Source organism: Schistocerca gregaria, chromosome 1 (genome assembly GCF_023897955.1).
Source record: "Schistocerca gregaria isolate iqSchGreg1 chromosome 1, iqSchGreg1.2, whole genome shotgun sequence".
NCBI classification, from domain to species: domain Eukaryota; kingdom Metazoa; phylum Arthropoda; class Insecta; order Orthoptera; family Acrididae; genus Schistocerca; species Schistocerca gregaria.
Window position 1 is genome coordinate 628474651 of NC_064920.1, and position 25873 is coordinate 628500523.

Genomic DNA, 25873 nt, shown 5'->3' on the forward strand with positions numbered 1-25873 from the left:
ATTTGGATTTCGAAAGCATTTGGTAGTTGTTTTGTATGTGCCACAAAAGAACAGGAACGTAATACTTCTTTCATCTATGCTCTTTGACAATGAAATAGATAACAGCATAGGAGTGCAAAAGAAGCCTGGAATTATCACAATGTAAAATTCCGCAAAAACAGGAGGCAATACATTTGATGAATGGTGTGCCATCTAGTCAACATCAGGAAAAACAAGACGCTGCAACACTTTTCCATATCCTGGATATTCCTTAAATAAATATTTAGCTAATATTTACAAGGAATATGGCCAGAAGATATGTGAGAACTAAGAGTTCACAATCACTTACGCGCAACAGAGCAGTGACGACATCCATACCCAAATCCATCGAACAGTAACTGTCCAAGATGACAACACAAGAAGATGAAAAACTAAGCTCTTTCAGCAGAAAGACCAGGACTTGCAAACATAAATGTGGATGATGAAAAAAAAAAAAAAAAACGAGAAGGGAAAATGTACAAAGTGCCCAAGTAGTAAAGAAGCGAAAACAAAAATTTTCTGTGTGAAAGCTACAAAAACTGTGTCTAAATCATATCATTACAATATGAAAAGACTTTTTCAATAAATAACATATTTCTGATTCAGAATGAAACATAAAATAATGTAGAAAATATTGAACTTGGCAGAACTAATAGATATACATCAACTGAACATGAAAAGAATGAAATATTTCTATTTTTTATTGCTGTTTGTAGTGTTAATGTTTACAATAATATTATCAATGCGTGGAAAGTCTATGAACCTTGAAAGAGTTAAAGACTGCAATACAACAATATTGCAACATAGATATTTTTTCACACTGTGACATTATGAGGAATTCAAACCTAGGTATGTTTCCAACACCCCACACCAGTACCACAGAATCTTGCTTAACGGGCACCTCCCATAATGTGCAATCTGCATATTGAGCAAGACAAATTGTAAAAAAAAATGACCCCCTTAATGAGCGATGTTTCGCATAATGAGTGGTGGTGATTTAGTGTGACATCGCAGCCACAAGGAGACGACCAAAAGAGAAAGAAAATGGCCTTGGAATGAAACGTAAAATCACTGAAAAGTGCAAACATGGTGTGAGCATGGTCTGCATCAACTATTTGCCCTATCCTCAAGAACAAGGACAATATTACGGAGATGGATGCTTCAGTGGGAGTGACAAGAGTCTCTAAGCAAAGGTTTAGTATTCTGGATGATGTTGAAAGTTTGCTTCTTAAGTGGATAAATGAAAAGCAGTTGGAAGGTGACACTATTTGTGAGAAGGTGAGAATGATTTTTGCCAACTTCGTTAAAATGACACAGGGATCATCAGCAGCCCAAGAAGTGGAAGTAGTGGGTGATTTGAGAAGTTTAAGAGAACAGCTGGCATCCACAGCATTGTGAGGCATGGCAAAGTAGCCAGCTCTGACACAAAGGCAGCAGAGAATTTCATCAGTAACTTCAAGATGCTCATAGATTCTGAGGGTTATCTACCACAACAGGTTTTTAATTGTGGTGAGATGGGTCTGTTCTGGAAAAAGATGCGGAAGTGTACCTTTATAACAGCAGAGGAGAATGCATTGTCTAGTTACAAGCCAATGAAAGATGTCTCACACTGCTATTCTGTACCAATACAAGTGCCAATTTGAAAATTAAACCACTGCTTGTTTACCATTCAGAAGCCTCACAAGTCTTCAAGAAGTGTAAAGTCCAGAAGAGCAGGTTAAATGTGATGTGGAGGTCCAGCAATAAGGCTTGGGTGACACATAATCTTGTTGGTGACCTGATCAATGAAGTGTTTGGTCATTTGGTGAAAAAATATTTGCTTGAGATGAATCTGCCACTCCATGTCTTGCTTGTTATGGACAACGCTCTTGCCCATTCTCCAGGTCTGCAAGACCACCTCCTTGAAGAATTTCAATTCATCAAGATATAATTTCTGCCTCCCAACACCACTCCATTACTCGAGCATATGTACGAGGAGTTTTACACTAAAACGCTCTTCAACCATTGTTTTCAGTTGACTGAAGCTACTAATCTTGCTCTCAGATAGTTTTGGAAATACCACTTAAACATCATTTGCCTGCATCAAGATTATCAAAATGGTGTGGGAAGGGGTTACCAAGAGAACTCTCACTTCTGCTTGGAAGCAGCTTTGGCTGGAGTGCGTTGTCGAATGTGGCCCTTGAGGCATTTGAGTCAGTATCTGTGGAGCCTGTAGTCAGAGAGATTGTGTCTTTGGCCAAGAGTATGGGAATAGAAGTGGATAACAGTGATATCAATGAGCTTGTGAACGATCACAGTCAAGAAATGACCACCAAAGAGCTTATGGAGTTGCAGTGTGTTTCACAACAGGGAGCTGTGGAGAGGATTTCTTCAGAGGAGAAGGAGGAGGGGGAGGAAGAGGAGGAAATGGTAACAGCAAAGGGCTGCAATCTTCTGGTGCAATAAGAGAAATGCTGAAAGCATACAAAATTTCTTTCTGCATGGAATGCATCATTGTATTTTACATTAATTTACATGGGACAAATTGTTTTGCTTAACGAGTGTTTTGCACTACGAGTAAGATTCTGGAACATAGTATGCCCACTATGTGAGATTCCACTATACTGGTGTTATAATACTGTGTGTCAGTCTCTAAGGTCTAAACAAAATTATATTTGTAAAATATTAAGTACATGATATTTCAAAAAGGTTCCTGTGATTTCACAAGAATATATCTTCTAAATGAATGATGGTAGAAACTTGGAGTAAATATTAAATTGCGTGTAGGACTAAAAAGATTTATTTTCAAAAGAATAATCTGATTTTAGAAGGATGTATATTTCATAGGCATGCACATTCAATTTTAGGGTTCTTTTATACAATTAGGATAAAAGTTTTCATTTACCTTTCACAATTGTTTAGTTTGTCCTTCACTAGACGCATGACAAATATCCTGGTGATATTCAAACCTGTCCCGTTCATTTGCAAGCATGTCTGATGTTAATGAATTCACTGCTGCAGCTATGCAGTGTCGCATTTCGCTCAAGCGATTGGCAAGGGAGATTAGATTAGATTAATACTTGTTCCATAGATCATGAATACGACACTTCGTAATGATGTGGAACGTGTCAGGTTAATAAAAGATGTCTGTACAAGAAATTACATTACACAAAATATTGCATGACACTAATGATTAAGTTTTTTTTTTAAGTTTATATCTAAAAATTCAGCCAATGAGTAGAAGGAGTTGTCATCTAGAAATTCTTTTAATTTATTTTTAAATGTTAGTTGGCTATCTGTCAGGCTTTTGATGCTGTTTGGTAGGTGCCCAAAGACTTTTGTGGCAGCATAATTTACCCCTTTCTGTGCCAAAGTCAGATTTAACCCTGCATAGTGAAGATCATCCTTTCTCCTGGTGTTATAGGTATGCACACTGCTATTACTTTTGAATTGGGTTGGATTATTATCAACAAATTTCATAAGGGAATATATATACTGTGAGGTTACTGTGAGGATCCCTAGATCCTTAAATAGATGTCTGCAGGATGACCGTGGGTGGGCTCCAGCAATTATTCTGATTACACGTTTTTGTGCAATGAATACTTTTCTACTCAACGATGAATTACCCCAGAATATGATGCCATACGAAAGCAGTGAATGAAAGTAGGCATAGTAAGCTAATTTACTGAGATTCTTATCACCAAAATTTGCAATAACCCTAATAGCATACGTAGCTGAACTCAGACGTTTCAGCAGACCATCAATGTGTTGCTTCCAGTTTAACCTCTCATCAATGGACACACCTAAAAATTTTGAAAATTCTACCTTAGCTACAGACTTCTGTTCAAATTCTATATTTATTACTGGAGTTGTGCCATTTACTGTACGGAACTGTATATACTGTGTTTTATCAAAATTTAAAGAGAGTCCGTTTGCTGAGAACCACTTAATAATTTTGTGAAAAACATCATTTACAATTACATCACTTAGTTCTTGGTTTTTGGATGTTATTACTATACTTGTATCATCAGCAAAAAGAACTAACACTAGGAGGAGTCTTTTACAAACACCGTTAAAAGAAAAGTGAAAAAAACAAAAAAAAAAACACACACACACACACATGCACACACCATTTCTTCTTCACAGGAGCACCAGTGACAATCCATAACTGAAGAATAATTTGGCTAGAAATTTAAATTTGCATGAATTTGGTGATGCCCCCTGTACAGTTGAAAACATTTTTTTTAAAAAAAAGCAAACATAAAATAAGGGATAGAATCTCCATGCGAAAGACTTTCCACACAACTGTTTACTACATTAGTGCACTTCGTTCACATTAGGCTGTTAGGTTTTGCAGTCCTTTCTGTGAGAGTTAACCAAGCCAACAACTGTGTTATACTACTCGTGTAATATATTTGTAACAGAAAGTAGTCTAACTGGCTACCAAGACAATCTTTGTGATAAACTAGTGTGGCATGCAGTTGGAAGATTGGAAGTAGACAAAAACAATTGGATGTTACTGGTTGGTCAGTGTTGTCATTTCCACGTTGTTTAGGAGACAGAAGTAGTCCTAGTTAACACAGAACTTCACAAATTTATTTTGAAATGGTAACTCCCTCTTTGCTAAAAATGTTCATGGATACACAGAAGCAAAATTTACTATGTTGAATTGACTGTTCTAGTTTTGTTAATGTTTCAGTAACTTTTGAAGGGAATAAACATTAGAGTTGCAGGTAAATGTTACTTGTCTCACTATGGCTGTCTCGTTGTCTAGGGTATCTTCTTTGTTCCTGTTTATGATTTCCGATTAACAGGTCCAAGGTGTTGCAACAACAGATGGCTGTTGCTTTTGATCATAATCTCCATTTATTTATAAATTCTTGAACACTTTTAGGCCATATCATATTTCCTTCTAAAATAATCAACATTTTGACCCATCTGCTGGGATCTTTGTCAGGATGTTATGGTGTCCACTTTTACTAGCACACTGCAGTAGTGGACACCATAACATTGTGAAGAAGATCCTAGCAGAGCGGTTGAAACATCGATTATTTTAGAAGGAGAAACTAGATTACACGAAGTTGGTGCTTTACTTATTTGTATTGCCACTGTTTTGCTTTTTCTCGCAGTTAACTCAAACCCTTTGAACTTGGTCCAACAGATCCAATCTCCCCTGTAACTTAATGTTGGTTTTAGCCCGAATGATGAAGTTATGTGCAAATTCAAAAGCATTTAAGTCGTCTTTTTCCAATTTCTTGGTGCCTAAAGAAGCAAGCCCAGCATCAGAGTGCAAACAACACCGTGCCATGATAGTCACTGACCTACTTCCTACTTATGCAGTCTGCATGTATGCATATCTCTTCTTAACAATGATTGCATCTACAATGGATATTTATGGTCCATCTTTTATATTACAGATGCTTTATAAACAGTATGAATGGTTTCCATTGTGTTATAAAATGCAGGAAAATGCGTGCAATTTGTAATTTAAATGATTGTATAGTTCCCAAAAGTAAAGCAAATTCCTGACAGTAGCAGGCATTATACGCCATCTATATGTACTACCACAACATGGTATTAGAGTTTTCAGGCTGAGCTTTAAATAAATGTCATTAAAAACTTAGTATGTATGGTACCATTTCCCCACACCTACCCCTACCCCAACCCCTCACTCCCTCTCTATCCCAAAACAATAGTAGTCCTGAAAAGGTACCGTACACATCTGTTTCTGACCTGTTACATTGTGATTGAAGGGTCTGTCTCGAAAGACAAACATTTCCTTTTATTATATTTGAATCAGTTGCTATTCAAAGCTGGGATCACTCTCTTTCTCTATGTACAGTTAGCACAGTTCTGATTTGTGGGGAAATCTTGCTGGTCGTTTACAGAGATTGCTGATATTTTCACCCCCATTTTCCCCTTTTTCAGATTGTCACTGATATTTGAAAGCTATTATTTATGAATTACAACAAATTATAAAAAATCAGTACCACATAATTTCAGGGAACTGAAAAGAAAAGATTTAAAATTTTACAGATGCAAAAAACATTCATAATTCCAAAGGAAACATCAGACCGTGGAAGGCGTTCACTGAGTGACTGTTCAAAGGAAATAACCGTGCAAGAGTATGACAGAAGATAACAAGACTGGTATGAACAAAAAGGATAATGCCCAGAATTTTGGTAGAGCAATAGAAAATTTAAGTTACTGCAGCATGTGCCTTTGAGATGTCTGAGAGATGAAGGGTTTAAAGTCTAGAAGGATCTGATGTTCAGAATCTCTGAATAGGAGACAAACTATCAAGTTTCTTGCAAACCGAAGAAAGCATGAGCAGTTGTTATGGTTTTTAGCTTGAAGACTGGTTTAATGCAGCTCTCCACCTGTCGATCCTGTGCAAGTCTTTTCATCTCTGTGTCACTGCTATGACCTCATCCAACTGATACTGCTTCCTGTAGTTAGAGTTTGGCCTCCTCCTACAGCTTTCACCCCCTCCTGCCCTCCATTTCCCTTCATTACCAAGTTACATGGTGCTTCAGAAAGTGTTCTACCATTATAAGCTCCTTTTAGTTAATTTGTACCATAAATTCCTGTTTTCACCGATTCAGACCAGTATCCCTTCAGTATCCCCCTTCCTCCAAGCTATCTGTATGTTTTTTTTTATAGTTCAACACCTCGTATTTTAAAATTGTTGAGAAGATACCTCATAAATTGGTAAGAGATGGAACGGATCCCCTGTGGTACACAAAAAAGGTCCGAACGCTGTTGCAGAGGCAACGGAAAAAGCATGCGAAGTTCAGAACAACGCGAAATCCCGAACATTGGCTAAAATTTCCAGAAGCACGAAATTTGGCACGGACTTCGATGCGAGATGCCTTTAATAGGTTCCACAATGAAACATTGTCTCGAAATTTGGTAGAAAATCCGAAGAAATTCTGGTCGTATGTAAAGTACACAAGCGGCAAGACGCAGTCAATACCTTCGCTGCGCAGTGCCGATGGTACTGTTACCGACGACAGTGCCGCTAAAGTGGAGTTATTGAACGCAGTTTTTCGAAATTCCTTCACCAGGGAAGATGAATGGAATATTCCAGAATTTGAAACACGAACATCTGCTAGCATGAGTTTCTTAGAAGTAGATACCTTAGGGGTTGCGAAGCAACTCAAATCGCTTGATACGGGCAAGTCTTCAGGTCCAGATTCTACACCGATTAGGTTCCTTTCAGATTATACTGATACTATAGCTCCCTACTTAGCACTCAAATACAACTGCTCGCTCACCGATAGATCTGTACCTACAGATTGAAAAATTGTGCAGGTCACACCAGTGTTTAAGAAGGGTAGTAGGAGTAATCCATTTAACTACAGACCTATATCATTGATGTCGGTTTGCAGTAGGGTTTTGGAGCATATACTGTATTAAAACATTATGAATCACCTCAAAGGGAACGATTTATTGACACGTAATCAGCATGGCTTCAGAAAACATCGCTCTTGTGCAACGCAGCTAGCTCTTTATTCGCATGAAGTAATGGCCGCTATCGACAGGGGGTCTCAAGTTGATTCCGTATTTCTAGATTTCCGGAAAGCTTTTGACACCGTTCCTCACAAGCGACTTCTAATCAAGCTGCGGACCTATGGGGTATCGTCTCAGTTGTGCGACTGGATTCGTGATTTCCTGTCAGGAAGGTCGCAGTTCGTAGTAATAGACGGCAAATCATCGAGTAAAACTGAAGTGATATCAGGTGTTCCCCAGGGAAGCGTTCTGGGACCTCTGGTTTTCCTGATCTATATAAATGACCTGGGTGACAATCTGAGCAGTTCTCTTAGATTGTTCGCAGATGATACTGTAATTTACCATCTAGTAAGGTCATCCGAAGACCAGTATCAGTTGCAAAGCGATTTAGAAACGATTGCTGTATGGTGTGGCAGGTGGCAGTTGACGCTAAATAAAGAAAAGTGTGAGATGATCCACATGAGTTCCAAAAGAAATCCGTTGGAATTCAATTACTCGATAAATAGTACAATTCTCAAGGCTGTCAATGCAACTAAGTACCTGGGTGTTAAAATTACAAACAACTTCAGTTGGAAGGACCACATAGATAATATTGTGGGGAAAGCGAGCCAAAGGTTGCGTTTCATTGGCAGGACACTTAGAAAATGCAACAAGTCCACTAAAGAGACAGCTTACACTACACTCGTTCGTCCTCTGTTAGAATATTGCTGCGCGGTGTGGGATCCTTACCAGGTGGGATTGACGGAGGACATCGAAAGGGTGCACAAAAGGGCAGCTCGTTTTGTATTATCACGTAATAGGGGAGAGAGTGTGGCAGATATGATACGCGAGTTGGGATGGAAGTCATTACAGCAAAGACGTTTTTCATCGCGGCGAGACCTTTTTACGAAATTTCAGTCACCAACTTTCTCTTTCGAATGCGAAAATATTTTGTTGAGCCCAACCTACATAGGTAGGAATGATCATCAAAATAAAATAAGAGAAATCAGAGCTCGAAGAGAAAGGTTTAGGTGTTCGTTTTCCCCGCTCGCTGTTCGGGAGTGCAGTAGTAGAGAGATAGTATGATTGTGGTTCGATGAACCCTCTGCCAAGCACTTAAATGTGAATTGCAGAGTAATCATGTAGATGTAGATGTAGATGTAGAAGATAGGAAAAAGAATTCAGTGGCTCTGGATCAAAATAAATTTGTTTTTAGAGAAGATAAAAGTACCTCAGAAGCATTTCTAACGTTATACTAATCAGTAGCAGGAAGAAAAGAAACATCAGGTTACCTTTATTGCATTTATGAACCTAGGAAGCTTGTTAAGTAAAATAATGTAAGATATTCAGAATTGTTGTTAGGAAAATGCTCTAAAAAAAATTGAAAATTAGGCTAGAAAGAGTTGTGTAATGGAGCTACTGTTTTTCACTATTAGTGTTCTCCTCAAATGATGAAAGCGCTTTGGGGGGAGAAGGGGAGGCATTGCTTGTTATGAGTTTGACATTCGATAAGCCACTTATATTTCTTGCATTGTTCCAAATGGTGAGAACTTCAGGGGCCTCAGTCTTTGTTGGTTGAGATGAGGTGTGGTGATCCTGTGGTTTCTTACCTGGGGAGTGGTGAGCATCCCAAGCCAAATGTAAGTGTAGGCGCTGTGCATGTTTCAGTGTCCATCAGGTGATGTTTCGTCAGTTATGTAAAATTTGTCAAATTTATAGGGTTCTGTCTGAATTTACCTTAATATCTCTAGCTGCACGCGGGAGTACTGCGGTATCCAGTTCAATGTACAAACACGTTCTCATTGGGATGGGTATACTATCTGGAAACCATAAAACCCACTCGAGAAAAAGTGCTTCAGAAAACCCCACTGTTAGGTTCAGCTCAGAAAAGATGGCCAATGAGCAACAAGGAACTTTACTTCTCTCATAGTGTGTTTTTATTATTAAAAGATAAGAAGTAAATTTTGAAAAATTGTCACACTTAGCAGGTACACTGAAATCTTTCAAACACTTGAGGAATAGAACACTAATGGTGGAAATTGGTACATCACATTAAGTTGAATAGGTGCAAAAGCAAAAGTGTTAGGTGATTATATGGTTGTGACTGAACTACACAACAATCTAAATTCTAGCATGTGCATCATGCAAAGACCTAATGAATGTAAATTTGCAGGAATTGAAGGAAGAGTGAGAATATGTTGGCATGATGGAAGTCAAAAATATAATTAAGCTAGAGTGTGTTGACCAGGGAAGACACCTGCATTTGTTGTGACTTCCAGTTTTTGAACATTGCCTCAGCAAATAACAGATGGGTCATTTGCATGAACGTGAGATGATATGCTCCTAACACATTGTATTGTTTCAAGGTTAGCAGCATGTGCACTGTGAGAAAAATTAGATACACTGCTCGTGAAGATAGGAACTCTTCTTAAGCTCTTGTATTCAGTATGAATTGTGAAGGTAACTGTGCTCTTTGGAGCTGTGACTGTTAAGTGTCTCTGGATGAAAAGGACAATCAAGAGAATAGAGACGGTTCAGGGACAGTCTAGATTTGTAATGTAATTGACCATACTAACAATGCATGAAAGTGATTCCTCAATGTATACTTTGCCAACTATAGCTGCCACAAATACCTGCACATGGAAATACACAGCCATCAAAGTTTGCAGACAGACTTACCTCTCAAGACATAAGTTCATCCTTACTGTCATACAGGCCAAAATTAATCAGTGTGTTCACAATGCTTAAACAATTATCATTTTCATTGAACGAGAAAGCTATATTGAGGGGGTTGAGAATGAAAAGAAATAGCCCAAAGCATTAAACCATGCTGCACTTGGCTTAAGAATTGAATCTGATGCAGATACAAATACAAACACTATGCTCATTGAAATCTTCCCAAGACAACTAACAAGCCCATCCAAAAATCCTTTCCTGTCGCAGCACACTTATCCTGATGGAAAGATAGGTGAAAAGAAAATTCAAAACCTCACTGATAAGATGGCCTCCATTTTACAATGGAATATAAATGAGTTCAGGACATACAAGAGGAAAGATTTACATTTTGTTCATACTGGAGATATAAGTGATTGTTGAAATGCTTGTTTTGAAAATAGTTTATTTTTTGGCACAATCCCACACAATTTCAGTCCCCGGTAGACATTGTTGGATATCAATATAACTTTATACACCTATGCACCAATGGCAGATGTGTAAATAATTAGAGTTTCAGTTGTCTATGACAGGTAGGCTGGCTGCAGATTACATTAATGCTGTTCATGTTTAGTGGTGTTACAAGGCTGGTAGAATATATAAGGGAGCATGAACAGTGTCAGATGTTGAGCAATACCATGGAGAATACAGAGGTGCCGCATGCTCATGTGAGACAGCATTATTTGCACCTGAGAGAGTCTGAACAGGTCTCGTTGTGGATCTCCAAATTGCCTCGCAGATCAAGTCGTGCTGTGTCCATAATTTGTGGGGCATTTGGATTTGACGGTGGCCTGATGTCAGCTTGCATGTGGATGTCAAGGTTCTAGTCCACCAAGACTGACTGGATCGACTGCCACAAATTTGGGTCATTGTATTGTGCACTGAGCATACTTTAACCCTTCGCGTCTGTCCCTACCGTTTGAGAACAAGTAATGCGGTAGTGTTCTCCCTGAAACATTCTGTATCACCCCACACCATTGATCAGAGACTAGCAGCAGTCTGTCTAGAGAACTGGCATTCCATGCATAGTGTGTCATTAACACCACCATACAGGTGGCTGCATTTGAAGTGATGCCATAACTGGGAAGCATGGCCTGCAGACTAATGGCATTGCACTGTTTTTAGCAATAAATCCCAGTTCTGTACTACTTTGTATGGCCATTGATGACAAGTACTGCAGTGACCTGGGAAGAGGTCCCTGTCTTCCAAGGTTTTGGAGAGGCACAGCAGTGTTTCTTTTGATGTCACACCTGGTAGTGACTGAGGGAAGTTAGGCAGCATACTGTGCGATGGCTCGCCGTGCTTTATTTATTCGTTGGTTGTCCTCAGTGTCAACGTACTGGCTGAAAAATTAGGGGGTGTAAGTGCAGGTGCTTTCTACTGTAAACAATGTAGCCGACAGAGGCACAGTTTTGTTTCACAGCAGTTTACTTTCACCTTTCACAACCCCCCTCCCCATCTACACATTTAATATGGCCAGTGCACTATTGTTCTAACTTCCCATAAGCCTCATTAATAGTTAGCAGGCAAACATCCACATACTGCTACAATAGGTTCCTATTGAACATCAACAAGCAGTAAAAACCTAACCATACAGTTCAGTCTTTCAAATGAATTGAACAGACACTGTCATTGCTTTAACACACGGCCTATTGGTGTAACACTTATTTCACTGTTGATACATTGTTGTCTTTCTAACCAACACAGGTTCCTCATCTGACACTCGGCCATGGATTGTCTGTGCCATGACCAAAAATCTGGCCCTTATATATCATCACAATAATAGGTGCTGAAACTACACATTGTTCAAAGTTAAATGTACAGAAATTACAATTAAAACTTAACACATTAAATTCACTGACTACATAAAAAACTGGTTTCTTCTGCTACAAGGGTTAAGCTGAATTATGTCATGAAATTAACAAATACAGTAATATAAACAGTTCTTTTGACAACACTGTTAAATACTTTGGAATTAAGGTCTGGCTTTGCTAACATGTTTTCGAATAGAGCCAAATAAATACTTGAAGAATACTGTTATTTGTTTCTCCAAATATTTATAACTAGTACAGATTTTGTATTTGTTTATATGTCAACAGTAGAATTTAAGTTACGAAACAGTTACTGATTTCACCCTATGACAAAAGATACTAACTAGGACTAGTTAAAATAAAGTAGAAAATCAGTTGCATACATAAAACTAAGCGCAAAATTAGAACTGGTGTTGTATTCGTTAAAACTGAGGGCCAACCTTTCTCTTTTATGAAAATACAGATTATACTCATGTATGTTAATGGTAATTAGTTCAAAAATGAAAAAACGAATTTAATTAGGCAGATGACAAAACAAGAGGGGAAGGAAAAATATCCCAGCTTGCTTCGTCACAAGTGTTACATCGCTCACATGCTGCAGCCTTATTGTTTCATCTTGTGCAACAGTATCATGGTGTCATTTTTCAACAGGGCAATGTATTCCAATCACATGGCTCATATCTCCGTAAACTTTCTGCATGATGTTGAGTTACATCCATGACTGTCCCAAAGACAGTATCCAGGATATCAAGGACCAGTTAAAACAGTTGCATGCCGGCTTGCCTTAGTAGAAGATACAATAGATTTGTGACACCCTTCGCAACTGAATCAGTCAAAGCATTCAGGCTGGAGTGGCTTCAACATTGTGGTGATAAGTGATCTCATACTGCCAAGTTATTTGTAAATTTGTCTTGATTTTATGATCACTGAAATAACATATAATACTCTCTCATGGAGTGAGTTTTCATTTTATGTCCTCCTCCTTTTTTGGGCGATTGCCTTTTTTTTTGTCAGGCAAAGGAGATTCGTCCATCAGTGGCCATGTTCACATAATCATTCTTATGATATGAACAGTAGCAGTGAGGGCCAAAAGTGGTAATTTCTTATTGATATTGTGTATCATCATATCAAAAAATAAACTGTGTTTGAAAAATACAGGAGGAAGCCAGATTACTAGCACAGAGTCATCATTTGAGATTTTTTTCAAGAAATACATTTTACATTACCTGACATCCTGTGCTATGGGATTGTAACTTTCACAGAAGAGGTGATCTAAGTGGAATGAGAGGTAGAGGTGGAGTAGTAGCCATCTTTGCAGATGACATATATCCTTCTTTGTGTCATTGTAAACGTGTGTCTAAAAGCAGTTTCTATTAAATGGTGTGTGCTGTGGAGAGTTGCTGCATTTTCCTCCTGCTGATATTACTATTAACTTCAAGTTGCATATGAAAATTGATGAACTTAAGCTTATTTTGTGTGAAAATAAGTTTTCTGGAAGATTGCATAGTAGCTTTTGAAGAAAACAGTAAAAAAGTGTTCTATTGGTTAGAAATAAGGTGACCTTTTTCTGGCAATTATTTTTATACCAATTTGCAGGTTAATTTAATTTTCAACATGTTTATCAATAAAGCTTTAAATGCTCTGTCAAACTATATTAGCAAGGTTTCAATTTCTTTGATTTGGTACATAGTTTAGCTTTGGAATATATCTATTCACCCACTCATCTTCTGCTTTTCTTCAGTCATGTTTTCTCTCCACTTGCTGTTTATAATATTTTTACTTCATCACTGCTTAGATTAAGTAAATTAATTCTCAAAAATATGATTCAAAATAATGTTGCATCCCCCACAAGTGATTATCTATTGTTGGTGTTCAAGCCACAATCATTTACATCTTACAAATACATCAGCTATCCTCTGTAAACCAGTGTCTTACTCAACATTAATTTAATTATATAATTAGCAGTGCAGGCACCGTAGCACAATAACACATTGCCTAGTACCTATATATGTTTGTTTATTAATTACAATGATTTGGGCTATATGTGTTTATGTATATTTATATGGATGTATGTTTATGTCGAAAGCAACTGCAAGGAAATCTACATTCACACGTTTGAGCTATTTCTAAAGTATCAAAGATCTTCTCTCACACAGTTTAGGCATTTTTAAGTGCTTCTGTGGTGGCATACAGCCCATCAATAGATGGTAAAATTTCTTAGCACTTTGACTGTCAGCCACATAAACCTTACTGCTTCTTAGAAAGTTGGCCATTTTTGTGGTTTTTCAATATTTATTAAGAAGACTAGCCAGCAGTGAATACTGATCATCCCCATCAATGTTCATGATTTCGTATTTAAAAGCAGGAGAAATTGTACCCCATCAAATGAGGGGATTGACAGTCTACCGAAATTTTTATGTCCTGTCAGTTGATTAGATTGGCACTCAAAGTGCTAAGAGTGTTTTCGTATTATGACGTAAACAGTTGTGTATTGTTACAATAACTGCTGACTTGAAATGTGTTGAATACCATTCTCAAGTTAAATGGCATTTGGTTTCTGTCTTTCTGTTAACCTCTTTTGTTCCAGATTGTTAACATGAGCAGCAGTATTCTACTCAGTTCTTTTGTCTTGTATCTGTGGGTGACACTGATGTAGAACATGCAGTATACCCACACTATTCAGTGCTATATTTGTTAATGACGTTTTTCATTTAATGTTGCCACTTGAGGAAAACATGGTCATATTTTCCAGCAAATAAGACAGAACTGAACATGGAGTAGATAGTACCTTCTCAGAAGCCATATGATTTTTAGCTAGACTAATTTACTTTATCTCTCTCTCATCCTCATCCTTATTCTGTTTCCTCTGAGTTAAGATTTTTTTCTAATTTTCAAAATGGTAAAATGTGTGGCTGTTTATAATCCTGTTCCCTGCATATCTTTCCCAATTGTTGTCCTTCACTTTTCCTCTTCATCCTTGTTCCTTTCTGCTTCTTCTTCAACTTCTGTGATTACAGTTCATATGTTACTTCATGACATTGTTTTAGCATTGATATGTGTTTTTACTAGCGGTTTATTTTTTCATTTATTTATTTATTTATTTATTTATTCATTCATTTCTGTTTGTAACTCCAAAGGCTTCGTTTATTTTGTGTTATATGTCTCTTTATACTTCACATCCTTGCTGCTTGTTTCTGATCTCTAGTTTCTCAATTCTTAAGAGTCAGTGTCTATTTTAAAATATGCCTTTATTGCAAATTTAACACCATTCTGGTGCAAGGTCTTCTTGATACTTTTGTTCAGATTGTGAGAACAATAAAGGCTTTTAAAATAAGTTTCTGTTGTAAAGAAGAATTGGAAGTTGTATGGGTTTTGATGTGGGCTTTCCTTTTGTATGTAGGAAAACAAGATTGACGAAAACATCAGTGGAAAATCTATTAGACCTGTGGCTCATCTAAAATCAAGAATAACATTTAATATATTAACTGATGACATCAAATTTCCTGTGAAGAACTTGCCACCGGAAATTGCCCAGCTTCTAGTGTATGTTGAGCCTCTTCTTTGTTTCATAAATTTAACAGATCCAAATAAATATGTGTGGCTAATATATTTTCATAATGAACTCCATTTTTGTAAAAATTTTATCTTGTTATTATTCACTTGTATCATAGGTTTAATTTTCAATTATAATTTGCATCTTTGCTTTTGGGTCCCTGATTTTTATCTCAAATAAGTAATTAATATCATGCTTATAGTGAGCTAACAAACAAGGAAAGAATCAGTTGCAGAAATTGTAATTTGTGAATTTCACATTTATGAATAAACAGCTATTTGTGCTGTTTGAGGCTTTCCCGGCACTGCATCTGCTTGATAGGTTCACGGGAATTACGCCGGATAATACTGTAGAAACCGCAAACAAATAAGGCGAGAGGCTTGCAGATCAATAACCAGGATGCCTGCACCCAAGCAGAATGTCACCATTGAAGAAAGAAGAGCTCTCTGTTCTTTAAAAGAAGACAATGATATAGTAATTTTACGTGCTGGCAAGGGTAACGCCACTGGTCTTCTGCCTGCTACATCTTATTTTGGCAAGATCATGGACATGCTACAGGATACAGCGTATCGTCGTCTCCAGAAAGATCCAACGGATGCTGTACAATGGAAGTCATCCGCTCTCCTCAAATCCAGCAAACTTCCTGACCATCTGAAGAAGAGTTTAAGAGAATGAGCACCAGTTCCGCCATGACTTTATGTCCTGCCAAAGATACTTAAGGAGAATGTTCCGCTTCGCCCCATCGTCAGTAATATAGGTGCCCCAACATACCACCTGGCTAAACATCTGGCTTCTCTTCTGAGTCCCATGGTGGGGAAATGTGAACACCATATTCGAAACTCAGAAGATTTTATACGGCGACTGAAGAACCTGCGCCTTGAATCTACCGACTTACTAGTGAGTTTCGATGTGGTTTCTTTGTTCACAAGATGGACTCATTACAACTCATAGGAGCTAAGCTGGAAGAGGACATCTTACATCTTTTCAAACACGTGCTTACCTTGACTTACTTTTTATTTAACGACCAGTATTTTGAGCAGACTAACGGTGTTGCTATGGGTAGCCCTCTGTCTCCCATAGTAGCTAATCTTTTTATGGAAGATTTCGAGCACAAAGCACTTCAGACGGCGGTTTTGAAACCCAAATGTTTTTGGAGATATGTAGATGATGCGTTTGTGGTATGGCTGCATGGGACAGCAACGCTTCCTTCTTTCCTGCAACATCTGAACTCCCTCCATCCAAGCATCTGCTTTACCATGGAGGTACAGAAATATGGTGAGCTCCCGTTTCTGGATGTTTTGGTTCGTAGAAAAGGAGACGGCTCCTTGGGTTACAGTGTGTTCCGGAAGCCTATGCACACAGACTTGTATTTACAAGCTATGAGCTGTCATCATCCCTCACAGTGCAGCGGTGTATTACGGATGCTAGTGCATAGGGCTAGAGCTATCTCAGATAAGGACAGCTTATCGGCAGAGCTTAGCCATCTCCACTCTGTGTTTGTCCAGAACGGGTACTCCGAGAAGCAGATCCGTAACGCATTTCGACCAGCACGCTCCAAACCTCAAGAAGAGCCTGAAGAAGCAGAGAACACCACGAGGTTGGTTTTTCTACTGTATGTCATTGGCGTGTCTTTTAAGATGGGCAGAATTTTCAAAAAGTACCGGATTAAATGTGTTTTTCGGCCTTCAGCACTAGTGCAATCAATGCTGGGCTCTGTTAAAGACAACCTCGGCCTGAGAAGACCAGACTGCCTTGACACGGGACACGGCATGAATTACGAAGAAACCAAGATCCTCTCGCATGCTTCCGCATACTGGGACTCCATCATCAAAGAGGCTGTCGAAATACGTATAAACAGTGACCTAATAAACAGAGACACGGGGTTTCACCTGAGCAAAACCTGGGAGCCAGCCTTGGTGGCACTAAGGAATCGTCAGCCGCAGAGTGGCAACCGCACCGAATTAACGCAGATGGGAATCCTTAGCGCAGATGCTTAAATCGCGTGTCAACGCCTCGCGCGCGCGAACGGAGTCCGCCATTCCCGGCCGCATTTTCCCACGCCGTGGCGCGCTTTCGCAGTCCGCGACCCATTCTCCAGCAGAGGGCTCTTGTATTCGACGCTGTCTACGATTGGTCTTCGATGACGTCATGCCCCGCTGGCGCCTGCACTGTTGTAGAAAGCCAGCATATAAATAGGCGAGCTTCTCAGCGACGCGACAGTAGCACCTGAAGATGGCGGGCAGTTGTCTCGCTGTAATATTGTGCGGTTTCTATAATATTATCCGGCGTAATTCCCGTGAACCTATCAAGCAAACAGCTATTTATGGATTTTTTGTTTTTTGTGGGGGTGGGAGGGGCACGTTTTATAGTGGCCATCACTGACGGATCAAACAGTACCGCTGCTAAATGATGTTAAACAGTGTATTTTAATAACTTAGATTTTGTAGCAACAGCTGAAGTTTGCATCATCTGTCAAAGTGGTGACCACCAGTCACAGTGCAAGCATGCCACACTTTCTCAAATATCCTTGTTGCCTGTCATACAATCAGACCAGCAACTGGGCTCATATAAATATACTTCCATTTAGTTTTTACTGTGGCAATTGAAATTACCCTCACAATAAATAAATTTAATCAGTGAATAACACTGCAGTACTGTTCCATTCAAGGACTTGAATTTGAAGAACCATTTGATGATACTGTAGCAGGTATCCCGCCGCCTGCAAAAAGTTGACATAGTGAATTTGATATGTGATGCAGCATACAAAGTCACAAAAATTTCAAATGCTTCCTTCATCAATGATAGTTTCCATTATGCGTAATCATAATAGTGAGAAATTTGAAATTGAAAGAGGAGTGAAATAATGAGCTTTTCAATCACCAAAGCTATTCACAGCACCCATGAGGAATGTTTCAAATTCTAAAACTGGGAAAATTACCAATGAACAGAAGGTAATGTAATATACGTCAATCACCACGTTTCGTATGTAATGCAGATAAAATTGAAAAATGATTGCAGAACTTAACTGAGCAAGTATGAAAATGAATTATGATAATACTAAGATAACACATTGAAAAGAAAATGTTAACATTAAGTGTGAAATTGTTGAACCAGTGAATGAGTTTTTATATTAAGAACAGTTCAAGACAATGATTGAACAGACTATGTAAGGGGAGGGAGGGGGGGGGGGGAGGGGAGAGAGAGAGAGAGAGAGAGAGAGAGAGAGAGAGAGAGAGAGAGAGAGAGAGAGAGAGAGAGAGTGAGGGGGGGGGGGGGGAATTAAGAAATTAATCAAATGGATTGGGGAACAGGCTGAAGTGGAAGATGTAATTTTATGATTGTAGTGTAAACAAAATTGAGCTGTGCAGGTAGGACATGTAGTCGGGCAAATGAATGATAGTTGGACTAAAGAAGCTCTGTACTAGACTCAAAGAATGGGTAAAGTTGAGATTATGATATAATGAGAAGATGGGTAAGTGATACCAGAAAACCTACAGGAAAAGTTAATGGGTGCAAATTGCCTCGAACTGTATGAACCATGGACCTTGCCGTTGGTGGGGAGGCTTGCGTGCCTCAACGATACAGATGGCCGTACTGTAGGTACAACCACAACGGAGGGGTATCTGTTGAGAGGCCAGACAAACGTGTGGTTCCTGAAGAGGGGCAGCAGCCTTTTCAGTAGTTGCAGGGGCAACAGTCTGGATGATTGACTGATCTGGCCTTGCAACATTAACCAAAACGGCCTTGCTGTGCTGGTACTGCGAACGGCTGAAAGCAAGGGGAAACTACAGCCGTAATTTTTCCCGAGGACATGCAGCTTTACTGTATGATTAAATGATGATGGCATCCTCTTGGGTAAAATATTCCGGAGGTAAAATAGTCCCCCATTCGGATCTCCGGGCGGGGACTACTCAGGAGGATGTCGTTATCAGGAGAAAGAAAACTGGCGTTCTACGGATCGGAGCGTGGAATGTCAGATCCCTTAATCGGGCAGGTAGGTTAAAAAATTTAAAAAGGGAAATGGATAGGTTGAAGTTAGATATAGTGGGAATTAGTGAAGTTCGGTGGCAGGAGGAACAGGACTTCTGGTCAGGTGACTGCAGGGTTATAAACACAAGATCAAATAGGGGTAATGCAGGAGTAGCTTTAATAATGAATAGGAAAATAGGAATGTGGGTAAGCTACTACAAACAGCATAGTGAACGCATTGTTGTGGCCAAGATAGATACGAAGCCCACACCTACTACAGTAGTAAAAGTTTACATGCCGATAGTGAAGGGAGACGAAAATTTAATACTAATGGGTGACTGGAATTCGAGTGTAGGAAAAGGGAGAGAAGGAATCATAGTAGGTGAATATGGATTGGGGCTAAGAAATGAAAGAGGAAGCCGCCTAATAGAATTTTGCACAGAGCACAACTTAATCATAGCTAACACTTGGTTTAAGAATCATGAAAGAAGGTTGTATACGTGGAAGAATGCTGGAGATACTAAAAGGTATCAGATAGATTATATAATGGTAAGACAGAGATTTAGGAACCAGGTTTTAAGTTGTAAGACATTTCCAGGGGCAGATGTGGACTCTGACCACAATCTATTGGTTATGACCTGTAGATTAAAACTGAAGAAACTGCAAAAATGTGGGAAATTAAGGAGATGGGACCTGGATAAACTGAAAGAACCAGAGATTGTACAGAGTTTCAGAGAGAGCATAAGGGAACAATTGACAGGAATAGGGGAAAGAAATACAGTAGAAGAAGAATGGGTAGCTCTGAGGGATGTAGTAGTGAAGGCAGCAGAGGATAAAGTAGGTACAAAGACGAGGGCTGCTAGAAATCCTTGGGTAACAGAAGAAATATTGAATTTAATTGATGAAAGGAGAAAATATAAAAATGCAGTAAATGAAGCAGGCAAAAAGGAATACAAACGTCTCAAAAATGAGATCGACAGGAAGTGCAAAATGGCTAAACAGGGATGGCTAGAGGACAAATGTAAGGATGTAGAAGCTTATCTCACTAGGGGTAAGATAGATACTGCCTACAGGAAAATTAAAGAGACCTTTGGAGAGAAGAGAACCACGTGTATGAATATCAAGAGCTCAGATGGCAGCCCAGTTCTAAGCAAAGAAGGGAAGGCAGAAAGGTGGAAGGAGTATATAGAAGGTTTATACAAGGGCGATGTACTTGAGGACAATATTATGGAAATAGAAGAGGATGTAGATGAAGACGAAATGGGAGATACGATACTGCGTGAAGAGTTTGACAGAGCACTGAAAGACCTGAGTCGAAACAAGGCCCCCGGAGTAGACAACATTCCATTAGAACTACTGACAGCCTTGGGAGAGCCAGTCATGACAAGACTCTACCAGCTGGTGAGCAAGATGTATGAGACAGGTGAAATACCCTCAGACTTCAAGAAGAATATAATAATTCCAATCCTAAAGAAAGCAGGTGCTGACAGATGTGAAAATTACCGAACTATCAGTTTAATAAGCCACTGCTGCAAAATACTAACGCGAATTCTTTACAGACGAATGGAAAAACTGGTAGATGCAGACCTCGGGGAGGATCAGTTTGGATTCCGTCGAAATGTTGGAACACGTGAGGCAATACTGACCTTACGACTTATCTTAGAAGAAAGATTAAGAAAAGGCAAACCTACGTTTCTAGCATTTGTAGACTTAGAGAAAGCTTTTGACAATGTTGACTGGAATACTCTTTTTCAAATTCTAAAGGTGGCAGGGGTAAAATACAGGGAGCGAAAGGCTATTTATAATTTGTACAGAAACCAGATGGCAGTAATAAGAGTCGAGGGGCATGAAAGGGAAGCAGTGGTTGGGAAAGGAGTGAGACAGGGTTGTAGCCTCTCCCCGATGTTATTCAATCTGTATATTGAGCAAGCAGTAAAGGAAACAAAAGAAAAATTTGGAGTAGGTATTAAAATTCATGGAGACGAAGTAAAAACTTTGAGGTTCGCCGATGACATTGTAATTCTGTCAGAGACGTCAAAGGACTTGGAAGAGCAGTTGAACGGAATGGACAGTGTCTTGAAAGGAGGATATAAGATGAACATTAACAAAAGCAAAACGAGGATAATGGAATGTAGTCAAATTAAATCGGGTGATGCTGAGGGAATTAGATTAGGAAATGAGACACTTAAAGTAGTAAAGGAGTTTTGCTATTTAGGAAGTAAAATAACTGATGATGGTCGAAGTAGAGAGGATATAAAATGTAGACTGGCAATGGCAAGGAAAGCGTTTCTGAAGAAGAGAAATTTGTTAACATTGAGTATAGATTTACGTATCAGGAAGTCGTTTCTGAAAGTATTTGTTTGGAGTGTAGCCATGTATGGAAGTGAAACATGGACGATAACTAGTTTGGACAAGAAGAGAATAGAAGCTTTCGAAATGTGGTGCTACAGAAGAATACTGAAGATAAGGTGGATAGATCACGTAACTAATGAGGAGGTATTGGATAGGATTGGGGAGAAGAGAAGTTTGTGGCACAACTTGACTAGAAGAAGGGATCGGTTGGTAGGACATGTTTTGAGGCATCAAGGGATCACAAATTTAGCATTGGAGGGCAGCGTGGAGGGTAAAAATCATAGAGGGAGACCGAGAGATGAGTACACTAAGCAGATTCAGAAGGATGTAGGTTGCAGTAGGTACTGGGAGATGAAGCAGCTTGCACAGGATAGAGTAGCATGGAGAGCTGCATCAAACCAGTCTCAGGACTGAAGACAACAACAACAACATGTATGGAGTTGTCATTAGCATCCCTGGTTGCTATGGTACAGGTTGTTAGTTCAAATCCAGCAAATATTTAGTATTCATTATTTCTAGAAGATTCTCAGCAGCATTTTTTAAGTTTGTAATGTTTGTATATTCTAGAATATTCAGTCTATTCTCTTGTCGTTTAATGTTATCAAAAACCTTGAAAAGTTCTTGACGGATTTACTTTACATTTTATAAGATACTCTAATAAGTGTATAAGATAATCTAATAAGGGTTTGGATGGACCTAGGCTACGTATTATATATGTTTTAGCAAACCTGAACCGTTAGTCACCAATGTAATTCAAATGTTTACTTGATATGTTTGGATGGACATAGGCCACATATTTCTTACATATGGGGTATACAAATGTATATACTGAGTGTTACAAAAAGGTATGGCCAAACTTTCAGGAAACATTCCTCACACACAAAGAAAGAAAATATGTTATGTGTACATGTGTCCGGAAACGTTTACTTTCCATGTTAGAACTCATTTTATTACTTCTCTTCACATTAATCACAGAATGGAAACACACAGCAACAGAACATACCAGCGGGACTTCAAACACTTTGTTACAGGAAATGTTCAAAATGTCCTCATGCATGCACCCTCTGTCACATGGAATCCCTGATGTGCTGATGCAGCCCTGGAGAATGGCGTATTGTATCACAGCCGTCCACAATAAGAGCACAAAGAGTTTCTACATTTGGTACCGGGGTTGCATAGACAAGAGCTTTCAAATGCCCCAATAAATGAAAGTCAAGAGGGTTGAGGTCAGGAGAGCGTGGAGGCCATGGAATTGGTCCGCCTCTACCAATCCATCAATCACCGAATCTCTTGTTGAGAAGCGTACGAACACTTCGACTGAAATGTGCAGGAGCTCCATCGTGCATGAACCCCATGTTGTGTACTACTTGTAAAGGCACATGTTCTAGCAGCGCAGGTAGAGTATCCCGTATGAAATCATGATAACGTGCTCCATTGAGCGTAGGTGGAAGAACATGGGGCCCAGTAAAGGCATCACCACCAATGCCTGCCCAAACGTTCACAGAAAATCTGTGTTGATGACGTGGTTGCACAATTGCGTGCGGATTCTCGTCAGCCCACACATGTCGATTGTGAAAATTTTCAATTTGATCACGTTGGATTGAAGCCTCATCCGTAAAGAGAACATTTGCACTGAAATGAGGATTGGCACATTGTTGGATGAACCATTCGCAGAAGTGTACCCGTGGAGGCAAATCAGCTGCTGATAGTGCCTACACACGCTGTGCATGGTACAGAAACAACTGGTTCTCCTGTAGCGCTCTCCATACAGTGACGTGGTCAACGTTACCTTATACAGCAGCAACTTCTCTGATGCTGACATTAGGGTTATCGTCAACTGCACAAAGAATTGCCTCATCCATTGCAGGTGTCCTTGTCGTTCTAGATCCTCCCCAGTCGCGAGTCATAGGCTGGAATGTTCCGTGCTCCCTAAGATGCTGATCAATTGCTTTGAATGTCTTCCTGTCAGGACGCCTTTGTTCTGGAAATCTGTCTCCATACAAATTTCCCGTGCCACGTCTATTGCCCCGTGCTAATCCATACATCAAATGGGCATCTGCCAACTCCGCATTTGTAAACATTGCACTGACTGCAAAACCACGTTCGTGATGAACACTAACCTGTTGATGCTATGTACTGATGTGCTTGATGTTAGTACTGTAGAGCAATGAGCCGCATGTCAACACAAGCACCGAAGTCAACATTACCTTCCTTCAATTGGGCCAACTGGCGGTGAATCGAGGAAGTACAGTACATACCGATGAACCTGAAATGAGCTCTAACATGGAAATTAATTGTTTCCTTACACATGTCCACATAACATCTTTTCTTTATTTGTGTGTGAGGAATGTTTCCTGAAAGTTTGGCCGTACCTTTTTGTAACACCCTGTATAGTGCATAAAGAGGAAACATTTTTAGTAAGAAATTCATAAAGTTTTTGACCTATTTATTTCAAATTTTTACACGGTGCTATAATAAACATCTGGATGGTGACTGAATTTATACTATTGTAAGATATGATGTCTAAATATGTATTTAAAATATAAAGGGGAATGTTAATAGCAAAAATCTCACAAGGTTCTTGACCATTTTGCTTCAAATTGTTACATGATACCCTACTGAAATTCAGAGGAATAAAGGCTATATATTTTTTTAAACAGCAATATATTTTTTTCTGTTTGAACCAACTGCAACAAAGAAAATACTGTGGTGTGATAATGTGTGGTTTTGTTTTCTTTCTCACAATCAGTTTTAACTTGAACGTGGTGACATATAAAGTGTTAGACAATTTACTACTTCCACATACAAGTTTGTGGCGTCCTTCATTGGTAATGCTGGAATTCAGTATGGTGTTGGCCCACCCTTAGCCTTGATAACAGCTTCCACTCTCGCAGGCATTTGTTCAATCAGGTGCTGGAAGATTTCTTGGGGAATGGCAGCCCATTCTTCATGGAGTGCTGTACTGAGGAGAGGTATCGATGTTGGTTGGTGATGCCTGGCATGAAGTCGAAGTTCCAAAACATCCCAAAGATGTTCTATAGAATTCAGCTGAGGACTCTGTGCAGGCCAGTCCTGTATAGGGATGTTACTGTTGTGTAACCACTCTGCCACAGGCTGTGAATTATGAATAGGTGCTTGATTGTGTTAAAAGATGCAATTGCTACCCCTGAATTGCTGCTCTTCAATAGTGGGAAGCAAGAAGGTGTTTAAAACCACCATAACACCGCAGCCTTCAAATTTTGCTGTTGGCACACAGACGCTGGCAGATGATGTCCACCGGGCATTTGCCATACCCACACCCTGCCATCGTATTGCCAGGTTGTGTACTCTGATTCGTCACTCCACATAACGTTTTTCCACTGTTCAATCATCCAATGTTTACACTCCTTAAACCAAGCTAGGTGCGTATTGACATTTACCAGCATGATGTGTGGCTTATGAGCAGCCACTCGACCATGAAATCCAAGTTTTGTCACCTGCTGCCTAACTGTCATAGTACTTGTAATGGATCCTGATGCACTTTGGAATTCCTCTGTGATGGTCTGGATAGATGTCTGCCTATTACACATTACGATCCTCTTCAACTGTCGGTGGTCTCTGTCAGTCAATAGACAAGGTCGGCCTGTACGCTTTTGTGCTGTATGTGTCCCTTCTCATTTCCACTGCACTATGACATTGGAAACAGTGGACCTAGGGATGTTTAGGAGTGTGGAAAACTCCTGTACAGATGTATGACACAAGTGACACCCAATTACGTGAGAATGTTCGAAGTCCGTGAGTTCTGTGAAATGCCCCATTCTACTCTCTCACCGAGCGAGGTGGCGCAGTGGTTAGCACACTGGACTCGCATTCGGGAGGATGACGGTTCAATCCCGTCTCCGGCCATCGTGATTTAGGTTTTCTGTGATTTCCCTAAATCGTTTCAGGCAAATGCCGGGATGGTTCCTTTAAAGGGCACAGCCGATTTCCTTCCCAATCCTTCCATAAC

The 25873-nt window shown here is 39.5% G+C and overlaps 1 protein-coding gene across 1 annotated transcript in view; it reads left to right on the plus strand.

The window, feature by feature from the left end:
• Positions 1-25873, plus strand: part of LOC126359816 (cleft lip and palate transmembrane protein 1-like protein) — a 150318-nt gene that overhangs the window by 72169 nt on the left and 52276 nt on the right. The window contains exon 4 of the mRNA XM_050007659.1: positions 15412-15554. Coding sequence (XP_049863616.1) covers positions 15412-15554 — 143 coding nt within the window. The remainder of the gene's footprint in view (positions 1-15411; positions 15555-25873) is intronic.